Source organism: Candida jiufengensis (genome assembly GCF_024610255.1).
Source record: "Candida jiufengensis strain CBS 10846 chromosome Unknown scaffold6, whole genome shotgun sequence".
Lineage (NCBI taxonomy): Eukaryota > Fungi > Ascomycota > Pichiomycetes > Serinales > Debaryomycetaceae > Lodderomyces > Lodderomyces jiufengensis.
The window spans coordinates 785,951-803,346 of NW_026261557.1; the positions used below are offsets into that span (position 1 = coordinate 785,951).

The 17,396-nt window shown below is 28.3% G+C and overlaps 9 protein-coding genes across 9 annotated transcripts; 4 read left to right on the forward strand and 5 right to left on the reverse strand. All coding sequences in view use genetic code 12, as the record gives it.

The window, feature by feature from the left end:
* Window positions 1–24: 24 nt before the first annotated feature.
* KGF54_001431 (DNA-binding ATPase) lies at window positions 25–5,805 on the reverse strand (the record flags this gene model as incomplete). The annotated part of the gene is made up of 1 exon (XM_051761800.1): window positions 25–5,805. The coding sequence occupies one exon, from the start codon at window positions 5,803–5,805 to the stop codon at window positions 25–27; it is 5,781 nt and encodes a 1,926-aa protein (XP_051621827.1).
* A 1,098-nt stretch (window positions 5,806–6,903) lies between these two features.
* KGF54_001432 (uncharacterized protein) lies at window positions 6,904–7,581 on the reverse strand (the record flags this gene model as incomplete). The annotated part of the gene is made up of 1 exon (XM_051761801.1): window positions 6,904–7,581. One exon carries the CDS (start codon window positions 7,579–7,581, stop codon window positions 6,904–6,906), a length of 678 nt encoding a protein of 225 aa, XP_051621828.1.
* A 282-nt stretch (window positions 7,582–7,863) lies between these two features.
* KGF54_001433 (uncharacterized protein) lies at window positions 7,864–8,928 on the reverse strand (the record flags this gene model as incomplete). The annotated part of the gene is made up of 1 exon (XM_051761802.1): window positions 7,864–8,928. One exon carries the CDS (start codon window positions 8,926–8,928, stop codon window positions 7,864–7,866), a length of 1,065 nt encoding a protein of 354 aa, XP_051621829.1.
* Window positions 8,929–10,285: 1,357 nt separating this feature from the next.
* On the forward strand, window positions 10,286–12,349 carry RGD1 (Rgd1p; the record flags this gene model as incomplete). Its single annotated transcript, XM_051761803.1, has 1 exon — window positions 10,286–12,349. The coding sequence occupies one exon, from the start codon at window positions 10,286–10,288 to the stop codon at window positions 12,347–12,349; it is 2,064 nt and encodes a 687-aa protein (XP_051621830.1).
* Window positions 12,350–12,414: 65 nt separating this feature from the next.
* Window positions 12,415–13,047, reverse strand: KGF54_001435 (uncharacterized protein; the record flags this gene model as incomplete). Its single annotated transcript, XM_051761804.1, has 1 exon — window positions 12,415–13,047. The coding sequence occupies one exon, from the start codon at window positions 13,045–13,047 to the stop codon at window positions 12,415–12,417; it is 633 nt and encodes a 210-aa protein (XP_051621831.1).
* A 111-nt stretch (window positions 13,048–13,158) lies between these two features.
* Window positions 13,159–15,414, forward strand: RTT101 (cullin; the record flags this gene model as incomplete). The annotated part of the gene is made up of 1 exon (XM_051761805.1): window positions 13,159–15,414. The coding sequence occupies one exon, from the start codon at window positions 13,159–13,161 to the stop codon at window positions 15,412–15,414; it is 2,256 nt and encodes a 751-aa protein (XP_051621832.1).
* A 258-nt stretch (window positions 15,415–15,672) lies between these two features.
* KGF54_001437 (ubiquinol--cytochrome-c reductase subunit 10) lies at window positions 15,673–16,015 on the forward strand (the record flags this gene model as incomplete). The annotated part of the gene is made up of 2 exons (XM_051761806.1): window positions 15,673–15,681; window positions 15,788–16,015. The coding sequence occupies 2 exons, from the start codon at window positions 15,673–15,675 to the stop codon at window positions 16,013–16,015; spliced, it is 237 nt and encodes a 78-aa protein (XP_051621833.1).
* A 259-nt stretch (window positions 16,016–16,274) lies between these two features.
* Window positions 16,275–16,691, reverse strand: ACP1 (Acp1p; the record flags this gene model as incomplete). The annotated part of the gene is made up of 1 exon (XM_051761807.1): window positions 16,275–16,691. The coding sequence occupies one exon, from the start codon at window positions 16,689–16,691 to the stop codon at window positions 16,275–16,277; it is 417 nt and encodes a 138-aa protein (XP_051621834.1).
* Window positions 16,692–16,905: 214 nt separating this feature from the next.
* Window positions 16,906–17,382, forward strand: KGF54_001439 (mitochondrial 37S ribosomal protein uS12m; the record flags this gene model as incomplete). The annotated part of the gene is made up of 1 exon (XM_051761808.1): window positions 16,906–17,382. The coding sequence occupies one exon, from the start codon at window positions 16,906–16,908 to the stop codon at window positions 17,380–17,382; it is 477 nt and encodes a 158-aa protein (XP_051621835.1).
* Window positions 17,383–17,396: the final 14 nt, after the last annotated feature.

Consider the following 17,396-nt stretch of genomic DNA (forward strand, 5'->3'; position numbering starts at 1 on the left):
CATTATTCATTAATTTCGTTTGAGCTATTTGAGTGTCTTTATAAAATTGTCAAGATTATATTCTTCTTCATATTGTTGTTCATCCCATAGTTCACCCAATTCTCCAACAGCACCTGCTGCTTTACCTGTTAAACCACCAGCCAAATCTTCTGGCATATTAGTTGAACCATTACCATTAGTACCATTAACATTACTTGATCTTTCATCATTACCATTTCTTGGCTCCTCAACTTTGACAGTTTCGTCAACATCAAATAAATCCAATAATTGATTTGTATCCATAGATTGTAAACCTTGATTTTGTTGATTGACTATAGTTGATGCAATGTTCATTTTGAATTTTTGTAATCCCATGATCTTCTCTTCTAATGTGTCTTTTGTAATTAATCTGTAAACATTAACAACTTTCTTTTGACCTAATCTATGAGCTCTATCCATGGCTTGTAAATCGTTCATAGGGTTCCAGTCATGTTCAACAAATATAACAGTATCTGCACCAGTTAAATTTAATCCTAAACCTCCAACTTTTGTAGTTAATAACAATACATCAATTGATGGATCTTCATTAAATTTTCTAACAATTGCTTGACGATTTCTTGGATCAGTTGAACCATCTAATCTCATATATGTTACTGAAGGTAAATATTTTTTCAATAAATCATTTTCAACAATATCTAACATATCTTTTAACTGACAGAAAATCAAAGCTCTATGTTCTGAAATAACACCTTCAAACGGCATAAGTTGGTTTTTGGAAGACTGTTTCTTGGACTTATTGTAATCAGAATCTTGTGCACCAATACCACATTCTAATAACAAAGTCTTTAAGGATAATAATTTTGGTGAATGTTCTATATCTCTAATATTCGAATTTTTTAATGCTAATTTTTGATTGATTTCATTGAATTTTGGATGATTTGGTGAAATAATTAATGCTGGATGATTACATAATTTTCTCATATATTGTAAAGCTTGGAACACATGAGTTTTACCTTCTTTTTCAGTTGATGAAACTTCATCTTTAATACTTGCTTTTTGAGATTTTGCGAAATCCTTATATAATTGTTTTTGTATATCACTCAATTCACAATAATAATCTTGGATAATTTTTGGTGGTAAATCTGATAAAACATCCTCCTTTAATCTTCTCAACATGAATGGTAAAACTTGCTTATGTAATGATTCTAATGCTAATGCTCCTGCTTCTTGTTCTTTTGATGATGTTTTACTATTTCTACTTGCCGCAATTGGTTTTGCAAATTTTTCATGAAATACTTTTTCAGTGCCCAAAAATCCTGGCATAAGGAAATCAAATAATGACCATAATTCTAAAACATTATTTTGAATAGGAGTTCCTGATAAAATTAATCTGTGTTCTGCTCTTATCTTTTTAACAGATTTTGATAATTTAGAATTTGCATTCTTTATAATATGACCTTCATCTAAAACACAATAATTATAATCTTGAGATGATAAAAAGTCAACATCATTACGTGATACATCATATGATGTAACGACAACATCAACAGTAGACAATTGACTTCTCAATGGAATTCTTATACTTGGATTACCAGCATAAACCAAAACTTTCATAAATGGAGCATACTGATTAATTTCTTGTTCCCAATGACCAGTCAATGAAGGAGGACATATAACTAATGATGGCAATCTTCTAAATTCGACTGCATTTGTTTTCTTAAAATTTTCGGATCTCATATAATGATCAGATGATATAATACAAATTGTTTGTAAAGTTTTACCTAATCCCATATCATCACACAATATTCCATGTAAATGATATTTATTTAAAAAATGTAACCAATTAACACCTTCTTGTTGATATTTACGTAAGGTTGCTTTTATACTAACTGGTAAATCAAACGGTTTAATCTTAGATGGATCCATCATTTGCAGAATAAAATCTCTTTCTCTTTCTCTTCCTTCTAATAATTCTTTTGGCATATCTTCAGGATCAGGTATACCTGCTTCCAATGGAACTAATTTAATAATTGACGCAAATGTTGTTGTTGCTAAAACTCTAACATCATGATCTGAATCACTCATTCTACCTAATACTGGAACAATTAAAAACATAACATATGGTAAAATACTTGCACCCATTGTTGCAGAAATATGATAAATTGTTTCAATAGCACCTTGTCTTTCAATTACACTACCTGCATTTTTTAACATTGGTAAAATTGAGTTTACTAAAAATGTGAAGGCTTTAGTTGGAACAACAGAACATATAGTTGCGAAACATTTTGCTGTAGAATAACGGAATACAGAATATTCTGATTTTAAACCTGGTAATAGCAAATCTAAATGATCTGAAATTTCTGGATATAATGATGGATCTAATTTTGGTAATAAAGCTTTCAATATACCTAACGCATCAATAATACTTTGACCTTTAAATTCATCCTTAATAATATCGTCATTTGATAAAGTTGCCAACTCTTTTAATGGACCAATCATTAACTCTTTCAATTTTGGAACTTCTTTAAGTACATCCGCACCGTAAATATTAATGATTGCTTCAAGTGACATTAAAGCACCTTGTCTTTTAATTTTAGCTTCATAAACTGCTTTTTCATGAGCAGCAATATCAGCAGGATCACTTTTAGCTTCTTCTTTTCTCAATGATAAAATATTAGTTTTAAACCCAACATTATGATGAAATTCAGGTACTTCAGCCGTATCAACACATAAAAATGCACATAAATTTTTAATAATCTTGTCGGCAACATTTCTTTTACCATTCGAATTTAATTGTTTAATCAAATTTGCAACTGAGGAAACTGTTTTTTTCTGTAAAACTAAAGAATCCTCCAGTTTGACACTTTCCATCAAAGATTTAATTATTGGGTTTAATTTTTTTGGAACTCCAGATAAAGCAAGTACAGCACCTGCATAAGCCGCTAAGATACCAGTGATCTTAGACTCAGATACGCTTTTTGATTCACTTATTGCAACAGTAATTCTATGTTTAGCATCTTTCAAAGCTTGATTAGCTGATAATCTATTTGCAGTAGATAAACTTTTTTTCATTTTTTCAAAGTTTTCATTACATATCGATTCAGCTGCTTCAATACTAAAAGCGTTTGGACCAGCATCTGATTCACCTTGAACAACTACAGGTATTTGTGGTATTTTAGAAGGTGATAATCTTGCGGTTGATACAAAGCAATCAAACAATTGTAAACATGAAGTTCGTACAGCTTTTAGTAATGGAATCAATTCTCTAAAACTTGGTAATTTTGAAGGATCTTGTAATACATCCATTAAAGGTGTTGATAATAATGATACAACATTTTCATTTGGTGATTCTCCTTCATCCCTAACAGTATTTGCGTAATCCTCAACTATAAATGCACCTAATAATCTTGCGGTGGCATGTGGAGAATTCAAATATTTCATGATATTTTCAAATATTGAAGTTAAATTTGATTGTGTTTTTATTAAAGCTAATGATTTACCAAAAGCACTTGAAGCTGCACATCTAGTAGCAATCATTCTTTCAAATCCAACAAGCATAACATCACCTTTATAAACAGGTGCATCTATATTTATTTTCAAATCTTCAATTGGGATATCTAAAGTTTCTTCAGCTTGTTGTTGTTTGTTTCTCTTTTTGCCACGTTTGTCTTCATCTTCCAAGGGTCCATACATTTGTCCTGATGGACGCATAATCAATGAAGTGTTCATTTGATAATTATGCCTCGAAACACCAATTGGTGTCATTGTTAATGTTAATAAGTCAGATGCTTGATTGACAAATAAAGTATTGATATCTAAGTCATTTTTTTTTATTTCTTGTAAAAGTTTCTCATATACTGTTTGTGATAATTTTAGTACATCAGGATTTTGTTCCACTAGTAGATTCTGGAATAATAACCTTACAGCTTTTGCATCAATCCAAGTTTTCGTTATGAAATCATCAATAGATAAAAATTCCAAAATAGTCCTTAGAACAGCTTTTCTAACGTTTGTAATGGAATGTCTTAAAAATGGATATAATCTTGGAACTAGATTCTTGAATGAGTTTAATTCATCTTGATTAGCGTCTTGTTGAATAATTTCAATCACTTCTTTGTGACTGCATAATTTGGCTAACAAGTCCATTACTGAACCAATAGATGCAGATAAGTCATCCCTTAGATTAACCAAACAATCCCATATGACTGCAAGAAGGGATTTGACAATTGATTGCCTCGTAGTAACTACTTGAGAAGCAATTGGTGTTAAAGTTAATGCTGCTACTGATTGAACATCATCATCACTTTCTTGTAATCCATATAATACCATATTTATTACCTTATCAAACATTTCTGGATTTTTTAATAGTATGTCAGTTCTCACACTGACTAAATATCTTACTCCTAACATTCCACCATGTTTAGCTTCCCAACATTTTGGTAAGCAGTCTTGCTGTATGGTCATTGTATTTAAACAGTCGAAAGTGTTGATTACAGTTTCATCATCTAAATGTATCAATAAAGCAGCTAAAGTTTGTGCACTTGATTCTCTTACTGGAGCAACAACAGTATCTGAAACATAATCTCCAAATCTATCAAGGACAAACAAAATACATAATCTGACTGCTAAATCCTCCAAAGTAGCTGAGTTGTTATAATCATTTTCTTCTTTTGATCTATTCATAATTCTACCAGCTCCTTTACCATGTTTACGAACTAATTCTCTTAATCCTAAAGCTGCTCCATGTCTTATTTCCCAATTATCATCAAATAAATCTGCTAGTAATAATTCAAATACTCCTTGAAATTGCCATACTAGTCCTGCTACTTTATTATGTAACGAAAGTAAAGGTGATATTTCAGGTACTTTTGATTCAACAACTAATTTCTCACCTCCTTGTTGAGACGTTATATCAAATTTTGAAGCATCTCCTCCACTTGGTGCTCCATTTGTTTCAGAATCAATATCCATTGCTTCTCCATTTTCCATCATTTGTCTTGATATAGAACTTTGTGATATATCAATTGTTTTTAATTTCCCACCTCCAGATTTCGCATTTACTTTAGCTCTTCTTTTTTGCATTGCTTTTAGTCTTGCACTTGAAACTGGTTTATCTAAGGTAGGTCTTTCTGTTGGTGTCATTGGTGATCCAGGTGAACTGGGTGAATCTAGTAGTGATTGTTCTTTTTTCATATTTAGTTCAGATTTAATTGGTGGTGTTGGTGTATTTGATTCTATTTCCGGGTCTATTTCTGGTTCTTCTTCCTTCGGTAGTATATTTGCTCTATGCCTTTTAATTCTTCCAATTAAAGTTGAATCACATATGTCATCGTTGTTTAATGTGTTATCTGATTTTGATGATAATAATTTTGTACCGGATTTTATTAATTCATTTAAATCAAATTCATTGAAATTTAGTAGACTCGTGAACTTATCACTTAATTCTTTTAATTCCTCATCTTGCTCCAATTTTAGTTTAAATTCTTCCTCCTTTTCCTGTTTTATAAATGTTGAATCTTCGTATTTGATATTTTGATCTATCTCCCTTTTGACTAAATTCTCTTCTTCTTTCTCTAGTTTAATAATATCCTCTGTATTTGGGTCCCATTCACTTGAATTATTTACAATACCTCCAAATGCTCTTGCTGCAGATATTCTTGTTTCCCATTTATTTGATTTCAAAAATGGATATACTCTTGCTAATAAATTTAATATATCTTCCGGATGTGATTTCGCTAGATCAGATAATTGATCTGCTGCAGTATTTCTTATAAATGAAGTTGACCCCGTTTCTAATAGTATTACTAATCTATCTAATCTAGACATTTTGTTTTCTTATGTTAGACTATGATTACTTTATTTAATAAAACATTTATTTTGGTACGTGAAAAAAATTTATAATTTGAAATGATATGATTGAACTTTGATATTGTCTAACTATTTTTAGTGTAGTATTTATATATATATAATTTAATGGTTGTTGTAATTTATAATTGTCTTATGTGGTGGGTTGAGTTGTTTAATATTTTTGCAACCAAATTTGAGATTATTTTATTTTATTATGATACTTAATTAAATTAAAAAATAAATTCTATAAAAATCAATGCGAAATTTAATTCAATATTTATATTAAATTTTATTTTTTATAATTTTTTTTTGTTTTTCTTTCTCTCACTTTCAATTTTATTTTTTTTGGTTGTTTTCAGTTGTTTTGTTGTTGATGATCTAATAAAACAAAGATATATTTGATCTCAATGTTCTTTATATATGTTTGTTCTACTAATTCTTATTAATTTCGTCTTTCTAGATGACACCGCACTCAAAATAAAATTAGTCTGAACTCACTTTGTCAAAAAAAAAAGTTGAATTTGTAGACCGTTCGGTTTGATTGTTTTGGTTCCTTTCGACACCGTAATTATTTTTTGAACAATAACTACAATACTTGGTCTCTTTGATTAAATGTTTGATCCAATTTTCAAGCTAAAGCTCGAAATACATAATCCCTTATGATGATCTTAGTCTTAGGTGCTAAGTTTTTGAAGATATATACTACAATTTTGTTGTTGCTTTTTTGTTATACAATAGGAGAGATGAATTGTTTGAAAAATTAGTTCTGTCAAATTAATTAAACTTTTCTTCTTAGTGCTTTAAAAAGTTTCTACAAGAATAAATGATTTCAAGACACGAGTTTGTTGCTTTAGTACCTCTATCAACGGGTAGAAGATACAAACTTTTCAATCGTCTTAATTTTTAAATCACTAACCAACTTATTCAAGTCCTTCTCATCGTAAATGGTTCCTAATTCTAGAGATTGCTACCAAATGGAATTTTCTGCGTGAAATGCCAATAATGCGCAAACTTTGGGACTACACTTATCAAATTTGATTATATACATTTCAATTCATTATATTACTCTGCCAAAAATTAATTAAATTTATTCTCTCTGGATTCTCTAACTTCTTTCTTTTTAACTTCTAATTCATCTCTATTAGCATTATATTTAACATTAGTATCTTGATTCATTGGATTTTCTTTTGATTTTTGAAATTCTTTAAATACTAAATTCTTAACTTGTTGTAATCTTAATCCTGGATTTTCTTTTCTAATTTCTGGTAGTCTTTTATCTTCATAAGCTTTAAAAGCTGCTTTTACACGTCTTTCTGCATGACGATCTATATCTTTATTTGAAACTCCTGAATCTTTCCCAGTTAATGCTAAAGCTTCTAATGCATTATCTAAACCTGATGCACTTAATTCTGGTGTATCTTTATTAAAATCAAGAAAATCATCAATTTTACCTGTTCTTTTAGCAGCTACTTTTTCTGCTCCTCTTTGTTTTGATTTTGTTGGTTTTGAAGGCAAACTTGCTTCTTCTGCTTGTAATAATAAATCTCTTTCTTGTTTTTTTCTAGCAGCTTCTTCTTTTTTAAATTGTTCATCTTCCTTTTTTTTATTACCCTTTTTTGAACCATCTTCCCATTTTGAACTTTCTTCTGCTTCGAGTTTATCTAATTGTTCTTGTTTCTTTTTATTTGCTTGTTCTTGTTTTTTGGCATTACCTGCTGCTTTTTTTGAATTTTCACCAGCTTGTTTTTTGGCCATTTTGAATTGAATTGTTTTTATTATATATTATAGAATGAGAATTTATCTGGTGATTTTGTCCTTCGATATATTTATACGTGGCCCTGATTTTTTCTCGAAGGACTTCTTGAATATGTTGTTGTTGATCTTACTGAGTTGAAAATGATGTAATTAATTTTGAAACTTTTTTTTCAAAATTTTTCAAAACCATATTGCGAACTATGGAAAAGTGAAGTACAATTTTGGGTGCAAAAAAAAAATCAAAACCTCATAAACTTCGTCATTATATATTCTACACACTAACTATAATTTATTTGGTCTAAAAACAACTCTACCTCTAACTTTGTCATTAACCAAATCTTCTAAAGCTTGTGGTAATTTTTTAAAATCAACAATAGTAACATCTGGTTTAATTAAACCCTTAGAAATCCATTTCATACATTCAATTTGTTCAATTGAGTTACCACCAAAATTATAAAATACTTCAATTTCTCTCAATGCAAATAAATAATTTGGCATAACTAGTTTAAATTTACCTAAACCTATCATCGATAACGTACCTCTTTTTTTTAAGTATTTGTTTGATATATCAACTGTTGGTTGAATACCTACAAAGTCAAATATTATATCAAATGATTGTGGTTCATGATTTGATTTACTTAAATCGTTGTAAAATTCATTAGCTCCATATTTTAATGCAGTTGATTTAATATCAGGTTTTAAATCAGTTGCAACTAAATGACAATTATAATTTTTTAAAATTTGTATAGCATTTAATCCTAATCCACCACAACCTTGGACCAATATTTTAGAAGTTGGTTGAATTTTATGCTTAACTTTTTGAATAGCATGAAATGGAGTTAAAACAGAATCAGTACAAACAGCAGCATCTTCAAATGAAACATTATCAGGAATAGGCAATAAAGTTCTTAAATTCTTGACCAAAAGATATTGTTGAAACCCACCATCTTCATTTAATCCGTAGCATTGAGAAGTAGTAGTACATGCCCCATCTAATCCTTTTCTACACATTTCACAATCTCCACAACAAAAATTAATTTGTAAAGCAAATCTTGATCCAATTTTAAATTTTGAATCTTGTTGTTTTGATAATTCTGAACCTAGCTTACATACTGAACCAGCAATTTCATGTCCCATTATAAATTTATCCAGGGTTTTCAAAGGTGGTTTAAGTTCTATTGGTCCACCAATTAAAGTATGAGGATCAGATAAACATAAACCAGCTGCTTCAACTTTTAATAATAATTCGTTTGCTCCTACTGATGGTATTGGTATATCATCAAATTTTTGAATAGTTTTGTATCTTTTATCATAACCATATCCAAATTGAGTTTTAGGAATTGACATTTGGAGATTATTTAGTTTATTTGAATATGATGTAAGTTGATAGTGGAAAAATTAAGAACTAAGTGAAGTTGAGTATTTCTTGTAGGTAATTGTTAAGAGATCTGAAGAAGTTGAGGAAGTTGTTGAATATGAATTTGAATTTATAGAAAATAAGTAATCGTAAAATAAAAAGTCGATCGAGTATTAGCGGATATATTTATTTATTATTTAAATATTAAATTTCGGAGTATAATAGTTTTTCAGATATATAATTAGCCCCACTTTTCAGAAAGCCGCACAATATATTCCAAATCAGGAGATTTTGGTTTTTTTAAGTTATTAACTGCAAATACTCAATTGATTCTATAAATATTTATTTGAAACGTACATACTTCAAACTTATCTAATACTTGAAAAGTCTCTCAGCACTTTTGCACCATTTTGGGCCAGATAATATTTATCCGGTCCTCACAAAGTTGTGACTCGTCAAAAAATACCGTAATTTTAGATAATTTGATTTAGCCTAACCCGATCAACCTAGTGAGTTATTTGCTAATTTACAGAACCAAAACCATATATTAAAATTGAAAATCAACGTAAATGTCTAGGTATCAATCAAGTATAAAAGTCTGGACGCGTCAAAAAATTTTATTATGAAACATTGAAACGTACTAACGAACATTTCAAAGCTAAAAATTTAAAAACTTCATCATCACTTCACAAACAAAGAAACTCTACTGTCTACGGTTGAATACGTATAAGATTCTTTAATTCTACTTAATTTTAAAAGTCGGTTAATCACTCTTTTTTCTTTTATCAGAAATTAAAAAAAAAATTTGTTACCTCTTACTTTAAAGGCAGTGCAAATTTCGAAAAAATTTACGAATACGCAAAATAACGTATTTATTTTACACTAAAGTATAATGAAGTGAATAAATTCATATTATAATGACCATTTCAAACTTATAAGGCTATACTTTGTAAAAATTGAAGTTGATTGGTTGTTTATTCTAATTATAACTAATTCTATTTAAAATTATTAATCAATAAAATCAATCTATTCTATATTTAGATATTTACAACTAAAATAAATAAATTAAGGTACGATAGAGAATAAATAAATACAAAATAACATAACAAAAAAAGGTAGTGTAATATATTACAAATATATTTCTTTCATTTTAATAGATCAATATAATAATGTAAATAATAATTCTTAAGTAAATATTTATATAACGTCACCATTACAATTTTTTTTTTTTATTTTATTTTATTTTACTTACAACCAAAAATTTATGATTATATCAACAAATTGAATCTAACAAATTGTAAAAAAAGTTTCAAAATATTGTAAAATTAATATAATAAAAATTCAAGTATGGATGATAAAAAAGATGATTTAAGTAAATCAAATAATACATCAAATTCAATTAATGTACCACCAGTACCGAAACAAATACCATCAAGTTCATCAGTAACAACTTCATCATCCACAACTGTTTATAGTCCAAATAATAAAAATACAAATTCTTCAACTGATTCTTCAAATTTATTAGAAAATGATCCAAAAATAAAATTAATTTTAAATTCTGATTCAGCATTAGAAGTACTACTGAATAGATTAAAACAAAGTTTATCAACTGCTGAAGAATTTAGTAAATTTATTAAAAAGAAAGCTCAAATTGAAGATGATCATTATAATCAATTGAAAAAATTTGCAAATAATATAAGAGCAAATATGAAAAGTAATAGTAAAAATCTAAAGACTGATTCATTACAAATTCAAATGGATAGAATTATTGGATTTGATGAAAATTTATATGGAGTTGGATCAAGTTATGTAACTGCACTTAATACTATGTATGATGAAATAACTTCATTGATTAATACTATTACAAGATCAAGAAAAATTGTTAAAGATGAATATAGAAGAAAAGATAAAGAATGTATGGATGCTATACAGGCTGCAGAAAAGGCAAAAACAAGATATATGCATCTTTGTGATGATTTAGAGAGATTGAAAACATCAGATCCATCTAAAAAGGGGTTTAGTTTGAAAAACAAATCAGTTGAACAACAAGAGGATGAATTACAGAAAAAAGTTGATATGGCAGATCAAGAATATAAATCTAAAGTTTCTACGTGCAAAAAATTAAAAGATGAGATCTTAGTAATACATCGTCCAAATAATTCAAAAAAATTAAAAAATCTTGTTTTAGAAATGGATATTGCTTTAAATGTTCAATTACAAAAATATGCAACTTGGAATGAAAATTTAATTATGAATTCAGGTGTTTTGATTAGTCCCTTACAATCCAATAAGCCCTCAATGAAATCAATGGCGTCTTCTATTGATAATGAAAAAGATTTATATAAATATTTGTTAGAATATGGTTCACAACAAACAAATAAACAATTGACACCTATTGAATATCATATACATCCATCATTAATAAAAGCTAAAGATATCGGAAAACCATTCTTGAATAATAACAATAAAACTAATAGTGCAAGTAATATTAAAGCAGCAATTTCTTCAAATCAATGGAGTAACAATCATCCAAATAATAATAACAATATTAATGCAAATAGTGCTAAAAATTTGTCTACTCCATATTCAGGTAATTTACTACCTAGCAAATCCAATCAAGTTTCAGAAAAGAAAGATTCACCTCCAAATGCAACTCCGTTATATCCAATAGCTTCACCAACTTTCACTAATAATCCACCAAAGGGATATTCATCATTGGATCCAGGTAGTTCACCATCGACACCAAATTTGAATGGTCCAAAACCTTTTAATAACATTACAACATATAAACAACCAACTTTTGGAGTTTCAATAGAAGAAGTTATCAAATTTGCAGGAATTGATAATGTACCATTGATTGTACGTAGATGTATCGAAATCATTGAAACTTATGGAATTGATTTAGTTGGAATTTATAGAACAAGTTCAAATGTAAACCAAGTTACAAAATTAAAAGAATTAATTGATTCTGATTTTACAAATTATTTACAAATTGGTAAAGATATTGATTCAAAAAATGTTTTAGATAGTGATATTTTCGCAATTGCTTCATTATTAAAATTATATTTTTCAAATTTACCTGAACCTTTAGTAACTACAATGGAATCACAATCATTTATTGAAACAGTTAAACTAAATGATGAACATTTAATTGCAAAAAAATTACATCATTTAGTATTCAATTTACCGGATGGTGCTTATTTTACATTAAGATCATTAATTTTCCACTTAAATAAAATTGCAGCAAATGAATCAGTAAATAGAATGAACAATAAATCATTAGCTATAATATGGGGTCCAGTAATTTTTAATGATAATTCTTCAAGTGCTCAAGACTTAAGTTACAAGAGTAAAGTAGTTGAAGAGTTAATGGTTATTGCAAATGATATTTTTGAAGTCGATGAGGAATAATAAGTTGATAATACATTTTAATAATATATACACCAAGAAAACAGTACCAGACCATTTTTTTGAAATTAATACATTAATTTTTTCTTCTTTCCCGTAGATTCCTTTTTATCATCTTTCTTATTAACTCTGCTCTTAGCACTATTGATATTATTCAAATTTTTAACAAAATTAGTCCTATATTCCAAATCTTTTCGTTCTTGTTCCAACTTCAATCTCTTCATTTTCTTCTCTTTTTCATCTTGTTCTTTCTTCAACCTAATATCTAATTTAATTTTATTAAACTCTTCATCATTTATCCCCATTATTTTACGTTGTATATCCATTAATTCATCCTTTAAAATTTCATGAAATGAGGAAGAATCAATAATTTTATCTTGAATATCTTTATCTACAATATTTAAAATATTTGAATCTTTACCTGTATTTTGTATAATCTCTCCCTGTATTAATGCTGCCATTTTACCTTTATTTTTCATTAAAATCAGTGGATCATTTTTAATTTTGGATTCAATCATTATTTGTAATTTTAGTAGTAAATTATTGTAAGTTTCTGATGATTTAAAATTTTCCAATAATTCTTTTCTTTGATTATCAAATGTTCCATTCTTTTTGTATATTGTTGTTAGTTGTTTTGAATCTGTTACTTTCACTAGTGGAGTTTTCTGAGATGATTGATCTTTATCGGTGTTGTTTGACATTGTTCTGTTTTGGTTGTAAAAGTATAGAATTTGATATTTGATAAGAATTCTATCTGCGGCTTTATTTTTTTCTACTCATACATCAACTTTTCTACAATCGAGTTGTCTCAAATGGAAACTACATCAAGATCCGTGTCACATTTAAGTTCAGCTTCATCATTATCATTACCTAGTGACAGAAAACTAAAAAGGAAAAGAGCTCCGATAATTGACGATGAAGAACCCAAATTTACACAATTAGAGGAATGTAAAGTAATACTACATGAGGTTATAGATCGAGTATTGAAAGATCAGCCAGTTGGTTATTCATTAGCACAAATAACTTCCCTTGTCGAGAGGCTATGTAAATTCAAACATGCAGAATTGAAAGAATTGTTGTGTGTGATATATGAAAAAATAGACGAAGCGTTTAATTTATATGAACTAAATTTAAGTGTTAGAGATGCAAATATTAAACACCAATGTCCTGAAAAAGAAGCTCGAACAATTATGTTTTGTGAATCACTACTAAATGATTGGATCAATTGGCAAAATAAGCTTTCCAAGTTAAGTCAAATATTTGGTTATATCGATAGAAATTACTTGAAACTACATAGTTGGAAAACTCCAATTAAAGATTATGGGATTTCGAAGTTTACAATTACTTATTTAATTGATGATATTGATGATGGTGTAACAAATGAAAATTATGAATTAATCAAAACATATCATGAACGGTTGACAAAATTATACTATACTGATAAATATGTGCTGCAGAATCAAGAATCAACCAAAATCCAAGAAATCTTCAAATCACTCACAACACTACTTGATACATACGCCGAAGAAGATACATATTCCAACCAAATTTACATTGCCATTGAAAACTCATTTGAACAATCACAATTAAAAGGATGGTTCAGCTCATCTACAGAATTCAAATCGTCTTTTAAATTTCAACAAATACTACTAATATTAAATGAAGAAATGAAACTTAACGCAGCTTTAACACATATGAAAGATTTACAAAATTATCTTATATGGAGTTTTATATTAAGTGAAAATTTAGAAGATATAATTCAAGATGATTTTGATAAAATATTAAATAATCCCCATGAAATGAAAATCTTGAAAGAAATTTGTTCAACATCTATAAACCACTTCAGTATTGATGGTATACTAAAATTAATCAGTGTATATCTGAATTACGCGGAAAAACTATTCACAAAGACAATAGCTGATCATTCAAATATTATACCCACATTATATCAAGTTGTTACTGATTTAAATAATAAAACCAAAATGTATTTCAAAGATGATGATAGATTTGAATATGAAGCTCGAAAAAAATTACAAATTGTCATTAATAACAGATCTACCAATCCTATAATACTTCAACATTTAGTTAAATATTGTGACTCATTTCTAAGATCAAAATTAAAAGCAGTTGATAATTTTTTCGACATAGTGTTGGTGGTATTTAATTCATTATCAAACAAAGATCAATTTTTAAACATATACAAAAAGGAACTATCAAGAAGATTATTAATTAGTAAATCACTAAATTTAGTTAACGAGAAAAAATTGATTGAATTATTTGAAAAACAAGTTGGGTCAGATACAACTTTAAATAAATTAATTGAAGATATTGAATCTGCAACTACTACCAATCTTGCATTGGGTTCAAGTAATATGGAGTTCACTAAATTGCTATTGAAGTATGAAAATTGGACTGATATACCAGAAGAAGATTTCAAATCAATAACATTACCGAAAGAATTTGCAACCTTGCTAGCCGATAGCACACAAGGTACTAAGAAACTAGACTGGACCAATTATAAATTGCATAAATTAGCGATTAACGGTACATTTGGTGGTAAAGACGTAATCATCAATTGTAACTTGTTACAAGCTTTGATAATTTTGTTATTCAATGAAAAAGATGAAATTACAATTGAAGAAATTTTGAAAATTACAAACATGAATGTAAGATTATTGAATTCCATCCTACAAACATTCAGTGGTAGTTCAAGCATATTAGTCAAGAAAGATGCATCAGTAATTTACAACAAAAAATTTAAGAGTAAATCAGGAATAGTAAATTTACCAATAATAAAAGACTATCAACTACAACAAGTACAAAACCAACCACAATCTACAACACCAACACTAGATCAACCACAAACATCCAACAAAAAATTTGAATCAATAATCATCAAAACTATGAAACAAGCTAAAGAAATGTCTTACATTGATTTATTAAATAAATGTATGGATCAACTTGGTGCTCCGATTAATGTTGGTGATTTGAAACTGTCAATTGAGAAGTTGATTAATAACGAATATTTAAATAGAAAAGATTTCGATATAATTGTGTATATTCCGTAATAAATGGAGTTGATTTAGTCAACAAAGTAAGCTAATGAAATCTGATACTGCAACTATTCTAGGAATCAATAGATCATATTTATCTGAACTAATATAAAATACCTCTTAACACAAATGTTTCACGTGACACGTCATGTGGCTCAATTCTGGTAGCTTCTTGTAACCAATGAAAAACTGAAATTAATTGCTTATAATTTTTAGAAAGAGGTTTCAGAATATACATTTAATAAATCTTTACAACCAAACATAACAACAAAAATGGTATCAGTATGTAACTACGTTGAATACTCAGATATACGATAGACATGATAATGTAGATGTCAATTCAAAAAAAGTAACAGCTCAATCGAAGTAATACTAACATAATTTTTAGTACATTAAAGGACCAGTTTTAAAAGCATTAGCACATTTTGGCAAAGTAAACCCACCATTAGTAAGAGCATATGTACCAGATTTAATGATTTGGGGTGGTTCTGCATTAGCTATTGTTGCTACTTTTACTGAAGGTTGGCCATTATTTCAACAAACTTTTTATCAAAAAATTCCTTATTTTGGTCAACATTGGATTCACAATCCTGATCCTGAAGAAGTACCTGTTTAAGATGGTAGAGAATTAATAGGATGGTTTTGATAAAATTATTAAAGAGATGTTTTGCTTTTTTTTGAGAGTGTTAAAATTTCATACATTTGTGTAGTTATAAATTAATAAAATGTCAGTTTTCAATTCGATATTGAAGTGTGTGCTTCAAGTTTCAATGAATAACGTTGTAAGTTCTCTGTCTACATGTTCATCGTAATTGATATGACTAGCTTTATTGAATAAATAATTGTATGAATATATTGTTTATTAACTAATTTATTTAACAAGAATCAGGTTGTGACATTATATAATCAATAGCTTGACCAACAGTCTTAATACCATCAGCTTCATTATCAGGTATTTGAATATTAAATTCATGTTCTAATTCCATAACAACTTCAACAACATCTAATGAATCTAAACCTAAATCTTGAGTAAAATTTGATGATTCTTTAATTTCCCCAGTTTTGGCAGTATCTACTTTATCAAATCCTTCTAATAATTCTATAATTCTTTCCTTTGTGTCGTCTCTTGTTAATGATGGAAAGCCTGCGTATGAACGAGTGAAAGTTAATGATGGGGTTTTGGTAGATAATTTTATTATTGATGGTTGAGTTTTGAAAGTTGAGAATTTGGATGTATTTATAATTAATCTTGAATTGAATTTGAGTGATTTGGCAATTGTGTTTCTGAACATTTTAGCTATTGGTATATTTAGTAGTTGTAAGGTTTGGTGATAATTTGAAATTTTCCAATTCAATTTCTGTACATTCTTTTTTTTTTTGTTTATTTTTTTAGTGGTTGAAAAATTTTCAGATATCTAGACAAACCAACTTACTACAACCACCACCAAAAGACTAATGTTTCGTTCAATAATAGGCAATGCCGGTTTTTGCTCACTACTAAAACCCATGCAACAGCAACCAATCACTTCATATATAAAATCAATCAATAATAAGCACTTTTTACAACCATCAAATATTCTTAATCAATTACAACCAAAAAGATATTCATCATTAAATCAAATCCAACATTACAAACATTATCAACCACCAAAACAAAATATAACAAAATCACCCGATTTACAAGGCAACCCTTTCAAAAAAGGAGTAATATTACGTATAACAATTTTAAAACCAAAAAAACCAAATTCAGCCCTTAGAAAATGTTGTAGAGTAAGATTAACAAATGGTAAAGTAATAAGTGCTTTGATTCCAGGTGAGGGTCATAATTTACAAGAACATCATGTTGTTTTGGTAAGAGGTGGTAGAGTACAAGATGTACCTGGTGTTAAATACCATTTAGTTCGTGGAGCTTTTGATTTAGTTGGAGTAGCTAATAGAACTACTTCAAGAAGTAAATATGGAGTCAAGAAGCCCAAAACTTAAAAAAATTATAGAGT